At 40.7% G+C, this 19,601-nt stretch overlaps 1 protein-coding gene across 1 annotated transcript in view; it reads right to left on the bottom strand.

Annotated features, from left to right (window-relative positions):
* Window positions 1–19,601, bottom strand: part of EPHA6 (EPH receptor A6) — an 814,401-nt gene that overhangs the window by 390,378 nt on the left and 404,422 nt on the right. The window contains exon 5 of the mRNA XM_063448791.1: window positions 9,069–9,404. Coding sequence (XP_063304861.1) covers window positions 9,069–9,404 — 336 coding nt within the window. The remainder of the gene's footprint in view (window positions 1–9,068; window positions 9,405–19,601) is intronic.

Below are 19,601 nucleotides of genomic sequence, written 5' to 3'. Positions count from 1 at the left end.
TTCACTTACGGCTTGGGACAGGAGGGTCACTTGCTGTGTGAGGGTAGTCAGGACATTCAACATCTCTGTGGGCTCCATGGTAATGATCTGGTCATTATGTAACAGTCACAGGGGACTTATGGAACAGTTTACCAGGAGTTGGAGCCCAGTTGCAGGAGATGGCACAGGAAGCAGGCAAAATCCAAAACACAGTACAGATTAAGGGAAAATCCAAAAGCAGGGTCAGGCGAGAAGCAGAAGTCAGGGCTGGCAGCGGAGTAACAAAGGCAAATCAGGCAGAGGTCAGAGTCCAGGAAATCAGTCAGTAGCAAATCAAAGATCTGGCAGGAATAGTGATGTCCCGGACGGTTCGCTGGCGAATAGTTCCTGGCGAACATAGCGTGTTCGCGTTAGCGGCGGCGGGCGAACATATGCGATGTTCGGTCCACCCCCTATTCATCATCATTGAGTAAACTTTGACCCTGTACCTCACATTCAGCAGACACATTCCAGCCAATCAGCAGCAGACCCTCCCTTCCAGACCCTCCCACCTCCTGGACAGCATCCATTTAAGATTCATTTGGAAGCTAAATTCATTTTTTTTTTTTAGTGCATATAAATGTTACAAGCAGATACTCCCCCCAGACACTCTGTATTACTGCAGATACTCCCCCCAGACACAGAGCAGAATAGGGACTGTTCCCCTACTTGGCAGATATGGATTGACACCTGTCCTCAGGGACCCCGATACACACTGGGGGGGACACCTACTGTCCTCCCCCCACCCCCACCACTGCGCGGTTGGTGGGGGCCATAAAAATAATGAGGGGGGGAACTACTGTCCTCCCCCCTGGCCCACACCCCTGCACGGTGGGTGGGGGCCATAAATCACAATGGGGGGACCTACTGTCCTCCCACCGCCCCCACCCCTACGCGGTGGGTGGGGGCCATAAATCACAATGGGGGACCTACTGTCCTCCCCCCGCCCCCACCCCTGCGCGGTGGGTGGGGGCCATAAAAATAATGAGGGGGGCACCTACTGTCCTCCCCCCCTGGCCCACACCCCTGAGCGGTGGGTGGGGGCCCTAAAAACAACAATAAGGGGGGACCTACTGTCCCCCCCAGCACCCACCCCTGAGTGGTGGGTGGGGGCCCTAAATAAAAATCCCCCCCAATCAAAGGTGACAAGGGGTCCCCGAGCCCCTAGTCACCCACCCCCCCACCCCAAAAGAAGTTACCCCCTACCTACCCCACTCACCCTAAAAAATAGTGAGGGGGGAATAAAATAACTAACCTGCAAAGAAAAATTCAACTTACCATTTGACGTCTTCTTTTTTCTAAAATCTTCTTTTTTCAGCCCAAAAAAGGGCAAATAAAAAGCCATAAGAACCGAGGCAATTTAAAAAAAAAAAAAAAACGAGCGCAAAAATAAATAATCCATCTTCACCCATGGAGGGCTCCGCGCAGACTGAGCTCTGCAGGGCGGGGGAACACTCTGATTTGCTGGTTTAAGCCAATCAGAGTGCTCTTTGTCATTTTACACAGCGTGGGAAAATTCTAAAGAACTTTCCCACGCTGTGTAAAATGACACAGAGCACTCTGATTGGTTAGATTCCAAGCCCACCAATCAGAGTGCTCTGTGTCATTTTACACAGCGTGGGAAAATTCCAAAGAATGGGATGGGGTAGGAGATGGAGGAGGGGGCAGGAGCTGCTGTCATCTAGGCATGCAAGTGACATATCACCATTGCCAGACACATCTCATATGTCTTCATGGATGTTTGCATATCTGCATATGCTTCCTCTTTCAGCTATACCCCTGTACATATCATAGTAGTGAGGTAGGTCAATATGTATAGTATAGTATATACGTGTTTTCTGTTGGATAGAATAGGAAGATATACATGACATGCTCCAACTGATTGTCAACCCATCTGTTCTAAAACTGGGACAATCAGCTGGAACATTCCATTTGTTTTTATAATTGCTCGATTGTTAGGCCTTATTCTTTATAAATAACCCAAATGCAAATAACATGTTACTCTTTATAAATAACCAAAATAAAGTCACTCACATTACATTAAATTGTAGTGAATTGAGGAATGCTTTTTTGAAAGTACATAAGAAAATGTCCATGCTAAGAATAAACGTAAATTTTATATATATATTTTTCATATATCTCTATTTTGACTTAAATTGTGTAAACTCAGTTTTAAATGTATTATATGTATTAAATGTAAATATATTACCATGGGGGGGCGGGCCGGACCGCCAAGCTGGACGGTCGCAAGCAAGAGCAGCTCCTGCAACAAATTACCAAATAAAATGACTAAACTATGTCTTTCCATTTCAAAGTAGACCGACCGCAATGGAGCCCTGACCAGAAGGACTACTGGATCCAGGGTGAGGCTGGCTCATCGAGCTTCAGTCCCCTGGAGGAGAAATTATCGTTGCCCCAACTGCTACACAGAACCCAGTCAGAGGCACAACCCGAGTGGATCCGTCCCTGTTCCCCCCCCCCCGTGGACCGGTGGGGGTGATCCCGGTCCTCACCCTGTAGCCCTGATCGAGACACTGCAACCGAGGCCGGGGGGCCCAACCGCTGCATCCAAAATGGCGGGTGCCATGTGCGTGGGAGGCAGGGGGACGACCAGCTCTCTCCCCGTGCTCACAGGGGACACCGCGGCTCCTGCCTTCCGATCCTGCCATACAGAGTGGCTGGAAAATCCTCACCTATCCCCGCAGCCACTCACACCAGCGATGCCAACGGCTGCACTGGGAGAGGGAACTACACCACACATACCCGTCTGGATGGATCAAGCATGCCGCCAAGCGGAATATCCCGGCAGGGAGATTGACCTCATACTCTCCTCCCACCCAGCCTGCAACTGGTCGACCCAGAAAGCAGCAAACCCAGGCAGACAGCACCAAGCTCCATACTATGGCTGACACCAGCCCCCAGATGACTAAAAGGGGCATCATCACCACATCACGGCTGCAACCAGAGGGAAACCAGTGAGACACCCGCAGCACAGCATGGTTGGACTATGACCGGAGGTCTGCCCTAACGGACACTCACTCCCTGCTACTCAGACAAAGCAGAGCAGGTATCAGATAATGATGGACCCCCCCAGCCTGTGAGAACCCGAGACCTTCATGTTGACGGCCCTCCTCACTGAGACAGCTTGGGCAACCACGATCAACCAGGGTGATCACTCGATTAAAGCGACCCAACTCTATTAAAGCAACCTACCTAGACCTAACCTGTATGTCACTATATAATGTTTATATAGCTAGTGGTGTATACCTGCATAATTTGTGTCGTTACACTGAACCATATCGTTTACATTTTTTAACACACTCAGTAGGCATGCATCTAAACAACCAGCTTGCATAACACAGTAGAATGTTACCTAGGCTTGCCTAATAATCAGTAAATCTACTTACTGTGCCTTTAATGCCCAAACGACACACTAATGTCATCTCTTTTATTAACCTTTGGAAAACACACTAGCATATATGTAAATTCTTGTCATACTCATGTTCACTCCTATTCTCTCTGTAACTGCATTTACAGGAGCAGCGCAACCCGATCGCATATCACCTTTCAGCCATGTAATGCTGCAATGTAAACCATACTATTAGCACAAACCATACTATTAACATAACTAATCTAGAACTGTTAAGCGCTGACCGTCTTATTTCATTTTATTTTACTATTACTAATTTCACCGTTTAGCTATGCTTAAAATTGTATAAAACTGTGCAATTCCTCATGCCACTGTCAAACTCCAGTACATCTTTTAACACGCTGATGTGGCGTATGTCGCTACCATGTAACACCCTGCACAACAAAAATAAAGAATTAAAAATATATATATATATATATATATATATATATATATTTCCATGGGTTTTCTATTTGTACCCTGTCCAATGTGACCGAGGAGAGGACTTGATTAAGGTATTACTCAGGCATGTTCTGTGTTCTTATAAGAGACAAATTTCATTCACAGTGATGGAGCTGATATGTTCCTCAGCAATGATGAGAGTGATGACCTATTAAATCAATTTAAATAACTATAGTTATTATGATTACTCAATGTCAGCTAGCTGACATGCCCATTTATAATATGTGGACACGAGAGAGTTCAAAATGTACTTTCAAGGTTATATATTTTACCTGTGTTAGATATCATGGTGAGGAGATATTTAAAGCAAATCCAGTTTAAAAGGCATCATTAAAACCACTTTTGAATAAGTGTTCTAGATGTTTCTTTGTGCATTTTGGAAATTGTGTCTAAAATTTTAAATGAAGTTACCCACTCAATTATTTGCTTATGCAAAAAAGCATGATATTGCATGTTGCCATACGATCTACATGGACATGCATTGTGGTAATGACTTAGAATTCTCTTCTCTACCATAATTGTATAATGATGCTGAACACGTCATCTGAAACCCAAAATAAAGGCAAATACATTTACTTTGCCAGAAACATTTTCCATTTGATAAATGTAAATTTAACTGAATAAATTATTATGGTGAAAGTAACCTTGCCACTGGTTCTTGGAGGGGCCTGTTTGCCAGCCTCCTACCCTGTGACAATGGTCCCTGTGTTAAACCCTGGTTGAAAATACTGCTTGTGTCATTTTGAACTTATATCAGGAACACTTTGAACTTTCGAAGTGGCACTTTGAACTCCCAAACAGTCGAAGTGGTTCGAAGAGCCATTTGAACACGTGGCAGCGGCCATCTTACGCCGCGAGTACTACGAGCGGTGTTTGGTTGTTGAGTTCATGGAACTCAAATCGGACACGCGACGGCATGAACATCGCTACAGATTTACCTTCCATGGATGTTCGGCTATTCGAACGGGATTCGAACGGCGTTCGGTAAGAATAAACTCCCGAACGAGAGACATACACTGACTCTACTCACGAATGGCTACGTTCAGTAATTTGGACGTTGTTTTGAATTTCCGAAATAGACCGACCACACTGCCTAATTCTCTGGAACTGTTTTGGACATGGAACCATGCGTACGGTCGGTCAAAATAACACTTCCATAGAATTCCTGAATTCCTGAATTTTTGGATATGTTGGTCACCCAGATCAGGGCTGTCAGGGGATGTGACATTTGTGGGGATATTGTTACTTTGTGTAAATGTGTGTTTTTTTCTGCCTGGAGATAATTGGGTTAATACATTATCTGACTCAATTATCTCCCAGGCAGAAGGGAGGAATTGTATGCTGTGTGTGGGAGTGACATGTCTTGTAACTCTGTTGTTATTTTTAAAGGACCGTTTTGCACACAAGAGGTTAAAAACCGTTTAGGCGATATTCCCCTTTCCAATGCACAGGCAGTTACTGCAAGCTCCAGTCTCCCAAACTGCAAACTACACGAATCCTCCAACTCCCAAACAGGAAACACACGAACACTGGAAACAGCTGAACAGGAAAAGCATACAATCAGCTTACACTCCTGGTAATCAGCATACAATCCAATTCCCCCAATAACGAGACAACACTTCGTTTTGAGGGTCAAGCAGAATCTGACTGTACTGGCACATACAGCCTCTTTTATTCCCAATCCACAAACATAGTACTGCCCACAGGGTTTTACAAAACAACCAATCAATACGTACAATACACACAGACACTCCCACACAAAATCCTCCCTGTGATATGATTATTGAACACAATGGGTAATATAATTATCACTGGCAGAGGAATGCAGTTTTCCCACATTATTCATAACTTTGAAAGTATGCATCACATTCACATACATTTTACGAATCAGCATACTCCAAATACAAACATTTGTCAAAATCATCCAAATTGGTTAATTGGTTCAAAAGATAGATCAAAGTCCTTTTTGACCAAATGAAGCATGGCTTTTCTGCCCAAAACCAGTTCCACAGAGTCCTCTATCCTGGAGATAATTGAGAAGTAATCCAATAATCTCCAAGGACAGAGGCAAAACTCCATTAAGCACATGGCAGTAAAAAGACAGTAAATTACAATAAAATACACAAGGTTACATTTATTACATAAAATACAGACGTGCAACATATCCCCAGATAGCTTAGGTCTGAGCGCACATTATTACTGAATGGCGATCAGACCACACACATACAGTTCAATTGCCATGGAGCCAAAGTCTTTTATTACACAAATAGGCTCCATGGCATAGCTATCTGGGTTAAATGAGTTTGTTCAGTAAATCCGAGAATCTACCGAACGCCAGGGCAGAAATACATGAATTGACCTTTCTGCATAGGAAAATAAAGTATTTAAATGCCGGTCCATAGTCAAAAGGCAGCAGGCAGGCAACCAGGCTCCTCCAGTGCACAGTGGCGAGGTTGGTTCCGCCACATTATTGGTTTATAATTTTGTATTGTAGTTCCCCACATGGTCCATGTTGCAGTGCCCCTTGCATGGGGACTTGGTCAGTGTGGCTACCATTAAATCAGTACACTTCACCCTCAACATGCAGCCTCATATCATGATTGTAGGGAACAGCTATACTGCTATAAACACTAGCTCTTATAAGAGCTTCACAGCTATACTCTCTTGGAGGAGAGGACTTCCCACTGAGAGCTGGATCAAGGAGTTTGGTCCAGGGTGGGAAGGGACGGCGAGACCCCAGCCAAGCTGCAGCGCCTAGGGGGACTATGGTGCTGATGGTGTCCTGTGCGGTGCTTATGGACCTCAGCATCAGCAAGGAAGCATCCACCATTTGGTGAAGGCACCCAGTCAGGGTGCAAGACGTTCCGTCACAATTATGTTTTGGACAGGCAGGTATCTCCTGCAGCAACTTGCATGATCCTCATTGACTTAAAATGGTCATTAAATGTTTTGTACACCACTGTAAAAAGGTTATAATGCCAAACAATTCATGGACATTGTGGTACCAAAATAAGACTGTGATTTGAATAACATGGACAAACGTGAATATGCACCTTCAAAAATAATTTAATTAGGTCAAATAGTTCATTAAGGCCAGTTCCCACTGTGTTCATTTGCTAATAGATGGAGGCATCCCAAAACTTCTGATCCCATAATATGCTATGCTATCATAATAAAATGATCTTCGAGGATCCTATTGCATAATGGAATAACCAACCCAATTATTCATTATTTATTTATTACTGGCATTTACAAAGCGCCAACATATTCCGTAGCACTATGCAATTGGGGAAAACAAACAGTACAATATACACAGACAAATACAAAAGGTAAAGAGGGTTCTGCGTGTGAGCTGAGACCTAGTCGTTGAAGCTCTTTTATACAAAATGCCTAGTTAAATAGCCCATAATCTTACAATCTACAAACCGGTATAGAACTGCTAATGCTCAGCACACAGGACATGTCATGCTTGTGTAAGGTATTTACAGACTGGATTGTGATGACATTAAATTGTAAAAGCTGGTATTTATGGGATAGACACACTGTTCAACTCAGTATGAAATAAAATCCCAAATAAAGCCTCTGCTATTATATACTGTAGGACATAAGCAGACTAGATTGTTAAGCTTACCTTTATTTCTTCTAAACATTTATCTTTCTTTGTGCTCGCTAAACCAGCTGGTATCTGATCAAAAGCATTTTGTGACATTTGGAAGGTATCACATGAGTGTTTTCAGAGTGACCACAATTCAAAAATATCCATCTTTTTATTTGTTGGTAATTCATAGAACCAGGATTGTGAGATTGCAAGGTTAATCTGAAATGAGTCCATTTTGGACTGAACTGACCTTCCTTTTTCACACCTCTTAACACAGTGATAAAGACAAAAGGTTATCTGTGCCATTAATGTGGTGTGTTCCAAAATGACATTGAAATGCGTGTATATTTCTTTAAACTCAAGTTAGATATTTTGGGTATAGAGTAAATGTTTATTTATTATGTTATCAGTTTAATTATATTCTTATATTATTACAGTTTTTCTTTCTACTTCATTTGCTATAGCTGATTAATGGGAAATTATCAGTTGATGTCTAATAACAGTGCTTTTGTAAGCCATTATTTCCAGGGAGATGGAGGTATTTGTTGTATTCATGTGCCAACATGTACATTTTTTTGCAAGTACTGGCTAGTAAGTTGAAAATAGTTTTCTGTGGTTTATCAGATGTCTGATAGGTCCATGAACCATCTCTTCTTAATACTGATTGCAGTTGCTCAAGATTGGTGTATGTTTAAATGACTCCTAGAAGCACCGCCATCACCACGGCCATCTAACTATTTACAATGGGAAAGCACCAGAGCATTGCTGGCACCATCATGACTTCCTTGCACTGTAGTTGGTTTGGTGCTTGGAGTATTTCTTTAACATAAGGTATGGAGATCAGAATCAATGTTTCAAAAAGTATTGGAATGTTGAGATTAGGGTGGTGTTTATATCAATATTGGCTCATTGATGGCCTTTCTGTTTGTTATTGTCAACGACAGATTGAACTATATCTCTGTATTACATCCTGGATATAACCAGCACTAATTAACCTTAGAACCTTTGCAAATAACAAAAAAATTGCCTCCTCACAACCTTTGCATGCTTTAGAACAACTACAACAACAACTACAAAATCCAGCTTTGTGTACATAAGGTACGGTATTCAATCCAAGGCTTTGAATTACAAACATAAGAAACATAAACTGCAGAAAGCAAGGAACAAATGTCAACTTTCCACAAAACAATATCCTAAATTCCAACAAACTATCTCTTGTGACATTGGCTGTGGCATCTTTTCAGTTAATGTGACCTTCCTCAAGCTAGTCACCTTGAGTGACAGTGATCTCCTTGAGTGACAGCGATCTCCCCAAAGTAATCACAATTTCCTACTATCATACCATGTTCTTTTCCAGGCATAATATCCATACTCTTAACCCCTTAAGGACCAAACTTCTGGAATAAAAGGGAATCATGACAGGTCACACATGTCATGTGTCCTTAAGGGGTTACGAACATTTTGTGTAATATAGTTAATAACAAGAGGCAGAGGTCACCTAATGGCTATACAAAATGAAATCAGAAAGGGTAATTTCATGATATTGTCATAAGATTTCTTTTTAAAAAAATCAATGCTTACCTTCTTGATCGGTGGTAATTGTAATTGATGTATACTGCTTGGGAGAGAAGCTAAGCTCGGATACTCCATTTACCGCCTCAATGTCAAACGTGTAGTTAACATGTGTTAAAAAGTCCAATACAGTGACTGAAGAATTTAGCAGGCCAGAGTGTCGAGGTACGAAACGTATTCCTCCACCGCAAAGTTCACATTGGTCAGGATCCAAACCACATTTTTTGCAGAGCACATTATATATCAAGTCCTTTCTTCCTCCAGTATCATATGGTGGACTCCACTCCAAATAAAGGGCTGTTTCGTTCATGTTAAAGTTTATATTCCTTGGAGCAGAAGGTGGCTCTAAAAACCAAAAGAAGAAAAACAAACATAAATTAATACAACTTGGGTGACTTTCCATTCTCATGCTCTTGTATTTTTGGAGCATAACTTGATTTCCTAGTTGTAATTTGTAGAGCAATCATTCGTCCAATAATCAGGTCTTCGTTAGTAATCAACCTCCTACTGGGATGTTACTTGCACTGCCAAGAACACTCTCTTCAGAATCTTATGAAATTGCTTTTAGCTCTAAAAATCTAATGACTTAATTTAAGATGTATAAAAAATTCATGCCCTCTCCTACCAGCTCAGATAGAACTCTTCTTAAATTTAGCCAATATAAGGAAATTAAATAAATCCAAACCCACGAAGGTAGACTTCGAAATGTAACAAGCAACAGGTGTGTTTGTTTACTGCAAAACTATGAAAATAGAGCCAGATTATTTAATGTGGATCAAACAGCTTTGTTCGCATTCCTTGATTCTATCTTGTAGCTGTTTTGTTTGTAAATTGAGAGAATTAAGATAATATGTTTGGCAAACTCCCCTTTTTACCCAAGTTTGCCACAAGCTCCTGGAGAAGCCTGCTTGCCAGCCTCCTGCCCACAGACTATGGGCCCTGCAGGGAAACCTGTAAAAGACTACCGGACTTGACCGACTGTTAGCACTGATTTCCCTGGAACTGTTTTGGCATAGACCATGTGCACGGTCGGTCTAAATCTATGACTTCAGGAAATTCCTGAACCCCTGAACCTATCTGGGTGATTTTTGGATATGTTGTTCACCCAAATTGGGGCTATCAGGGGATGTAACTAAGATTGTATGTGTTTTTAAGGTACTTTTTGGGATTTCATAAAATTGTATGTTTTTCTGTGCTTGGAGATAATTGGGTTAGATTAGTACAGTTCCTGATTCAATTATCTCCCAACCGAAGAGGAAGGATTCTATTGTTTGTGTATGGTTGTGTCTCACTGTATGTTTTTATTGGTTTATTCACTTTGTGTCCCTGTACCTAACAAGGTCCACCTGGATGTCACCCTTTTTGGGAAACTTGCATAAAAGGCCAGTGTTCCTCCAATTAAATTTGATTCCAGCTTACACTCCAAAACTGTGTGTCATCCTGTTATTGGAGGGAAAGAAGATTTACTCCTGTGTCTGCTGTTCCAGCTTGCAGGGATTTCAACTGGGGAAGTCCTTGTAAGGACTAGAGCTAATTCCTCATTCGGCTCCAGGAAGGAGCGGTTCCAGGGCCCCAGTCACACAGCGACTGTTGGCAGAAGTGCTTCTCTTTGTCCCCTGTTCCAGCTAGGAAGCAGCCCTTGGCGGAGGTACTCAGTCGGAATACAGGGAGCTCTGTTACAACATGCAAGGGAGTAAAAAACAAACCAGTCTAATTTTTAAATGTATATATGAATTTTATATAATTTTAAGCTGATGTGATGGAGGTAAGATATCATCAGATGAGTTATTATGATATTAATTGCAAACTGGTTTTAAAAGTCTCTATGCTCCATTTTTTTAATTTGGAACTATGGCTTTGAAATATTTACAGATGATTTTGTTTACGGAGAGAGCAATGTGCTGGTAATAAAGCAAGTTAACAAACCTTATATAGGGCATTTGCATTTGAAAAATGTAGGCTGAAATAGCACAGTTAATTTGAAAAATTGAGAATCAGATTCAGTTTGCAATTTGCCCTAGCACATCATAGTGAATAGTCCCTTTGGTGTTTTATTGACAGTATATTTGATTACTGGACATACATTTAAAGGACAGCGTTTAGGGATGAAAAGTAGGAAGTCTAGGCATTTGAGGTCATTTGAGGATAAGCATGAAGGGTCAATATGTGAATAGTGTGAGTTTGATTGTTGAGATTGTGAAGGGCAAATTGCAAATTCTTGGAAAAAACATCCTCAGGTTTTGCTTTGGGCTAAAGCATCCAGTATTTTTGGAACTTTCCAACACCCCTGCTAGTCTCCCAACTCTTGTTGAACTACAACACACATGATTAGTTTTGATTGCTGTAAGTTAACAAAGAAGTTGGGAGATAACGTTGAATAAGAGCAAAACTGCAGAAAGAGGGGCCTTTCTATACCTTACATATTTTGCTCTGGTAAGTTGATTCTATACACGTTTAGAATCTCTGTTCTGTTTTCACGTGTTTATATCTATTAAATAAAATGACATATTTTATATAATAGATTTTTTTTATTTTTCTTGTAATATATTTTATTGAGCATGCTTGGACATTCACGAATAATCTTTGATAGCAAGTTTGAAAACGAAATGGGTCATTTCTGTGAAAAGGTATGGCAAAGGTTAATCTGGGAAAACAAATTCTATAGGTATGGTAATGTAGGAATTATGTACAGCAAATTCTAAGTAGATTTCAGTTTACAGAGACACGATACATACATTATGCCTTGACGTACAAAGAGATGAACAGAAAGCATATTCATATCATCTGCTTGTATTATCTTTTATGTGAAGAAAGAAAACAAAAGCAGTTTTGTCAGTCTTTTTCCTTTGGACTATAAACAGAACTTTATGTTTAGATCCGTTTTGATGAAGTTATTAAGCTCCAGTAATTGTTCTTTTTGTATTCATTTGAAGAGCGAATTTGATGAGCAGTTATGAATGAAAGGATGATTATTCTCTTATTTCCTATCCCATAGCTTAAAGGGGCACGCCAAGCACTATAACCACTACAAATCAGTTTAATGGTTACGAAACAAAATTGCCAAGGAAGCTATTCCCCGCTTTTGTAGCAGTTTGATAATAACTTGGGCTCAGTGTAGCCACCTGCCAACTGTCCAATATCAATGTTATCCAGCCTGTACTTCATGGATTGTCTGACAGCATGGGGTGGGTTAGGCCAGCAATCTCAACCTATCATTTAGATTGTTTGGAATGGAAATTGATCATGTAGAAGTATAAATTATGCATAATGTATGTGGCTAAGGGGTGGTTAATGGATGATTCTAAATGTTCGACAAAACTATATGGGATTGTGTACACTGCATTTTTGTACCATGGCCACTACACTGAGCTATAGTAGTTATGGTGTTTAAAGTAGTCCATTGAAAAATAAATATTGCTTTTAAAGATTAAAGAGCAATGGGCAACATTTGCTCCCATCTTAAAGAGCTTCTTCTCTGCAAACTCTTGCTATCTGTGACATTGAAGTTCAGACCTCGGGAGTGTTAGCCATAATTAGTGATGTCGCGAACATAAAATTTTCGGTTCGCGAACGCGAATTTCGGCAAATGTTCGCGAACCCGCGAACCGCCATAGACTTCAATAGGCAGGCGAATTTTAAAACCCACAAGTTGTTTCAAGGGGACTAACACCTGGACTGTGGCATGCAAACTCTAATCCGCGGCTGCATCTTGCAGCCGCTTAGTAGATAACTCCCTAATTCCCACGGTATTAGGGAGTTATCTACTAAAAGGCTGACAGACCTAAATTGGTCTTTCAGCCACATTTACTAATACTAAGTAAAGATTACTTAGTATTAGTAAATTCTGCCCCTACTCGCTATACCGCGAGTAGGGGCATGTCTAGTAAGCAGTGAGCAGCCAGTGGCTGCTCACTGTAAAAAAAAACGCAAAAAAAACAACCTATTGGCTCCTACCCCTGTGCGACGGGTGGGGGCCATAACTTACAATGGGGGGGAGGACCTCCTGTCCTCCCCCCTGGCCCCCACCCCTGGGCGGCTGGTGGCGGCCATAAAGATAATGAGGGGGGGGACCTACTGTCCTCACCCCCCGCCCCCACCCCTGCGCGGTGGGTGGGGGCCATAAAAATAATGAGGGGGGGGACCTACTGTCCTCCCCCGGCCCCCACCCCTGCGCGGTGGGTGGGGGCCATAAATCACAATGGGGGGACCTACTGTCCTCACCCCCCGCCCCCACCCCTGCGCGGTGGGTGGGGGCCATAAAAATAATGAGGGGGGACCTACTGTCCTCCCCCTGGCCCCCACCCCTGAGCGGCGGGTGGGGGCCCTAAATACTAAAAAGGGGGGGGGACCTAAGGACCTCCCCCCTGGCCCCCACCCCTGAGTGGCGGGTGGGGGCCCTAAATACTAAAAAGGGGGGAACGTAATGTCCTCCCCCCGGCCCCCACCCCTGAGCAGCGGGTAGGGGCCCTAAAAACAATGTCCCCCCAGGTGACTAGGGGTCCCCAAACCCCTAGTCACCCCCTCCCCCCCCAAGAAAAAATGACTCATAACACTCTGATTGGTGGATTAATTCCAAAGAACTTTCCCACGCTGTGTAAAATGACACAGAGCACTCTGATTGGTGGATTTCAAACCAACCAATCAGAGTGCTGTGACAGGTAAATGTAGAGACTTACCTGTCAGTCTCTTCATTTACCTGTCATAGCACTCTGATTGGATGGCTTAAACTTACCAATCAGTGTGCTCTGAGCCTAATTGCAGGGCGGGGCAAGGCTTTATAAGCCTTCCCCCGCCCTGCAGAGCTCAGTCTGCGCGGAGCCCTCGCCGGGGTGGGGGCCAGGGGGGAGGACATTAGGTCCCCCCCTTCTTAGTATTTAGGGCCCCCACCCACCACTCAGGAGTGGGGGCCATGGGGGGACAGAAGTTCCCCCCCTATTTTTTTTTAGGGCCCCAACCCACCGCTCAGGGGTGGGGGCTGGGGGGAGGACAGTAGGTCCCCCCCATATCATTGAGTAAACTTTGACAACCCCCTCCCCCGCCCACACCCCCGAGCGGCGGGTGGGTTAGTTGTCAAAGTTTACTCAATGATATGGAATAGGGGGCGGACCGAACATCGCATATGTTCGCCCGCCGTGGCGAACGCGAACAAGCGATGTTCGCAAGGAACTATTCGCCAGCGAACTGTTCGGGACATCTCTAGCCATAATGAAGATAATAATACTTGCGATATCAGCATTGAGGGAGGTGGGTGTGTTGTTAGTGTTATTGATTTATTATCAGCAGTAATAAATATTGGAGTGATGATTCTATCAGCGTCTGTGATGTGTTCAGGAGTCATGGAAATACAAAAAAAATACAACTTTTTATTTTTTGAGCAATACATGTGATGATGGTGGTGAGACTGATGGTGACAAATGTGACTGTGGTGTGTACACCAGTGAATGAAATGTGGGTGGCTGATATTTGAACTATTTCTCAATACACTAAATCATTTGAAAAAGTGAATCAAAAAATATTAAATTGAGGCCTAATTTAGCTACACTATCCCTTTAAAAAAAGTTATTTGATAACTTTATAATTGTTAAAAAAAATTCAGACATGCAGATTTTTCAGACAGCCCTGCATATTTCGCTAACATCTAATTTTCACAGAAACACTGTGAAATAAAGTCTGCAATAGATTTTCATTATCTTTAATCAAAAATATCTTAAGGCAGGAGGACAGCATCATTTTATCAATGCATTAGCACATTTATAGCGGTCCTACCGACACTTCTAAGAAACAGGTGGGAATTGTAAATTAAGTAAGCAATTTGGAGGTGTATAGTTTGTCAGAATTTGTTTTTTTCCTCATCCATTATGATACAGAAAAATATAAGAAGTAAGAGAGATAAAACCTAGGGGAAATACTAATGGAAACTGTTCTTTTGAATGTGCAGCGTTCTTTATGTTAACTTTAATCACATTTTTCTGTTATTATTATAAACACTTGCAATTGATGTGTTCTTTTTCTGTTTTATTATGTTCCATAATTGTAATAAACGTTAAGTAAACCGGAATAATTGCAAAACTAATGATACAACACATGTAACAAAAATAAATTGCAATCTTTATAGCAATAGACAAAAAAGGCAACAATTTTTTTTGCCTTTTTTATTATTATTATTTATTTTATTTTTATTTTTAGTGATATAACGAAATAGCAAGTGAAATCTGAAATGAAATATTTATTACCTGGTGGGAACACCTTATTCTATTCTATAACAAATGTGTCAAAATACCTTCTGGCACTGAGAAATATATAATCATATTTTCATATATATTCATTGAGCCTTCTTGTATTTTGTGAATCAAATAACCTTGATTATATTTGTGAATACCTAGCAGGTCAGGTCTACTTCAGTCCTATTTATTCCTTGAGGGGGAAAATGTAATGGCATGATTTTTGGCTATAGATATAGAAATATGCAATGGTATCAGTCATACAGGAAGTTACACAAATCATTTGCACGTTTATAGAATGAAAGCTTAGTGTATGGTACTAATAGAAGAATTTTCTATTGAACCGAAACAGTTGTGATGTATATAGTTTTAGTTTTTTTTTGCTTTTCTTATTGCTTTTGTAATATCTTTTAGTGGTTTTGTACTGCTGGTATGCAAATTTATAATAGAACAGCTGTCACGGTGACATTTCCGATATTATTTTATGTAATAATAGAATAAGATAACCATCTCGCTCGGGTTGTATTGATTGCATTTTAGATAGAGTATGGAAACTCAATGGCACTTTATTAAACTCACGGAACACACCAATCAGAATTACCTAGTTTCCGTTAGAATGCTTTATGGAATATGTCAATGGACAAACCCTTATATATTTAGATCCATATGTTTAAAGTCAACTCTTTTTGGATTTGCCTTGGAAATGCATCTTTATTTGCCTCTGATCGTGGCTCATGTGAATTCTTGGGAAATCCTTTGGAGGCTTCCAGTATGACAGCTAAGTACCAAGCCGCTTGGTTAATACAGTAAAGGAACACTTCAGGCACCATAACAACTTAATCTGAGTGGTTATTGCATCTTGTGGTTCTGGATGATGTCTTACCTTTTAAGGTTAGACCGTTTACAAATGATTTAACCCTAAAGCACTATCGATAGCATCCATCCTCCCGGCCTCTCTGGCCCCTCCTCCAGCCCTGGAGCCCTGTGCAAGTCTTCTGCACTGAGACCAAGGAAGATGGTACTCTTTGGGGTTAAACCAATCATAAATGTATTTTTATTGTGTAGAGAAGTGGTTTGGGTTTTAGGTCTAGCAGACCAATTCTCAGCTACACACTCAAACAATCATTAGTCTGCTTATTTTACCAAACCAGTTACTCTGCTCACTGCATTTTATCAATTTTCTTACAGCCATGCTGCCCAGAACAAAATGAATTATTGACAACCTTGGCGCTAATTTTTACTGGTATTTACTAAAATACATGTAACTACTGTTAGTGAGTAATGTCGGGTAACCAAAAACTTTTAATGGCTGCGACAAGCTAATTAAGGGATCATGTCGAGAGCTGCTAACTGCTACATCGTGACTGATTTTTGACTGGTTACCAACCGAGTTGCAACTTATTACCAGCTGCCACTTGACCAGCCTTTGGCCTGTTTTTTAAAAGGTTAAGAACAGGCAAATCCCTAAACATCCTAGTGCTGTTCCAAACCTATTGCCAAGTTTTACCAGCATGTCTCTACTGGACACACAGGGTGAAGTGTGCATGGTCAGGTGAGTGTTTACTTGCTTTACCAGCAAGCCGCTAATATGAGAGTGGTTATCTGTAACATCAGTCGTTATTAGCGAAAGGCTGCAAAATCTTGCGAACCCTGGCTATAATTTGTATCCGCTAAACACTGTTGTTAATAGCAAATGCTTATGGCAAGATTGAAAAGGAGCCTTTAGATAGATGTATGTACATCCCTTTCTGCTAATACATGAAGAAAAAGGGAGAGATCCCTGAACCAGGATACATACAAAATTCCAAATTATTCAATAGCCTTTATTAGCCCTGTGCTAAAACTCTACCGCTCTAAGCCAGCTGCATGGACTATATTATTTAGCAGCAATTTATACACAGCACAAACCAAAGGTAAATATCCTCTTTCCTCAATCTCGTTTTATAATAACATGAATTGCAGTGCCACTGGATGGCAGAACGTCTAAAGCTAACTTTGCAACTTCAATGCAAATTTCTTTTCATTTTTAAAAATGTACTTTGGGGGTATAGAACAGTTCAAAATATGGCAAGTATGTTCATGTGACCCACTAAGTCCAAGTCATTAAACAGATATACCCATCAATGTTTTATATCGCCATAGGACTTGTAAAGTACCCAACAGAAATGGTACACAACATCATTATGAGTCCTGTATTTTTGCTCATAATAACTGTTCTAAACTTGGATCATAGTGGACAACCCACCCCCCCGCCCAACAACCATTTGTTTATACTACAAAATTGCAACCTTGTTTACAGTTTGTAGGAAGTTATTTGTGGTGAGCTGATTAATTAATTATCTTGGAAAACAATACCAGTTCAACCAAGTTAGTTTTACTAATTAGTTTACTAATCTCTTACTAGATTATTCTATAAGATTATATTAGTGTTTAACAAGTAGAACCTTGAGTTAATGTTGCATGTTAATAACTAATTTATATGGCTTTAAAGGTACACTCCAAGCATCATTTTATTATTATTATTGGCATTTATAAAGCACCAACAAATTCCATAGTGCTTTACAATATGCATAAACACTTCAGTGTACTATAGTGGTTATGGTGCCAGAAGTGCCCTGCTGCCCCCAATATAAGTAGTCCAACCATTTGTTAACTTTAACCCCTTAAGGACACATGACGTGTGTGACATGTCATGATTCCCTTTTATTCCAGAAGTTTGGTCCTTAAGGGGTTAAAGAAACAATTTTTTTTCTGGCTTTAAACGAATACTACAAGCATCATACCCACTGCAGTGCTATGTAGTGCCTTATATGACCAAGCCAATTTGTTTCAAGCCAATTTTATGAATCAGCAGCGACCTGTGCTTCCTGAAACTGAGATTTCAGAAGCCGGGAAGTTGAGATCGTCACTGGAGGCTCACTTAGGGGTTAGACCGTTTGAAAACAGATTAACACTTTGAGGTAAGAGTGTGACTATGGGCCTCATGGCACCATAACAACTTCCTTTATATGAAGTTGTTATGGTGCCTAAACTGTCACTTTAAGTAATAATATCCAATTTAAATGCGGTTTGCAACCACATTGTCAGATTGAGATACGGACTTGATAATTCAGGAAAATGTACTTTACATATTTCAATTCAACAGTTTTTCCTCCATTTGTTTCTGTATGCATTTCGACTAGTTACTGTGACAGAAAAGGAATTATTTTAATAAATGTAATTCTCATTTCATTATTGTGCATATTTCTTCAAAAATCTAATTTCTGTGAATAATCAAAGTAATATCAATTATTCTACGGGTACTTTCAAATAAAAGGAATACTTGACTGCAACACTGCAAGAATATACCCTCTTTAGTGAAGGGTCCTTATGCCAATTTGCATGACGATTAAATAGCTTTTTAATTGCCATTAAATTATGCTGGCTAAACTGTGATTTCATGCAAATATTAAGCTGTAATGACATACAGTGAATCATTTAGTACATTTTAGAACTTGGAACAAAGAGGGACAATTAATTCTTATCCTCATATTTAACAATACAGTTTGACACCGGGCTGTTTATGAATATGGCCTGATTGCTTTGTTATAATTTATAAATTACGCACAGTTGAAGTAACCCATAGAAAATGCATGTCACCAATAACCCTGAGTAGAGACGTATTTCTGCAAGGCTGTCGGGAATTTCTCATTGTAGCATTATATCACAGCTCACCTCATCAATCATCGAACATCCCTATTGATGTTAATTAGGTAATGGACTTTGTATTTCACTTTGAAAGTTCAAGTTAACATTCATTTGCCTTTTTGCATTTAAATGATAGCTCAATCATGTCCTAACATAGCAGCAAACAAGGCACCAAGTCAGTTGGAACGCCTATTAGTTGCTTATAATTATTGTTTCACAGTATGTAGGGACATTCAAGGTTCCTTTGTCTAGAATTCTAACAACATATTTTCAGCTTTTTCTTAAACCTAAACATATAAAAGGTTTAAGTGACACAAATGGAGCTGGCACATGTCGAGGTGAGAAAATAAGTAAAGTGTGAAATGAACTTGTTTTATTCCGAATGCGTGAAACTTTATTAGTTAATTGTTAGCAGGCTCCACAATGAGGCAAGTGTCAAGAGAGAATAAACAGCTGTTTATGGAATAACTGAGGCAAATTTGTAGATTTTTCATATTCATACTTAAAGGGACACTATAGTCACCAGACCAATTACAGCTTATTGAATTTGTTCTGGTGAGTAAAATCATTACCTTCAGTTTTTTTGCTGTAAACACTGTCTTTTCAGAGAAAAGGCAGTGTTTACATTAGAGCC

Source organism: Pelobates fuscus, chromosome 1, assembly GCF_036172605.1.
Source record: "Pelobates fuscus isolate aPelFus1 chromosome 1, aPelFus1.pri, whole genome shotgun sequence".
NCBI lineage: Eukaryota > Metazoa > Chordata > Amphibia > Anura > Pelobatidae > Pelobates > Pelobates fuscus.
The sequence above is the reverse complement of the archived record's forward strand: the minus strand, read 5'-3'. Positions and strand labels throughout refer to the sequence as shown.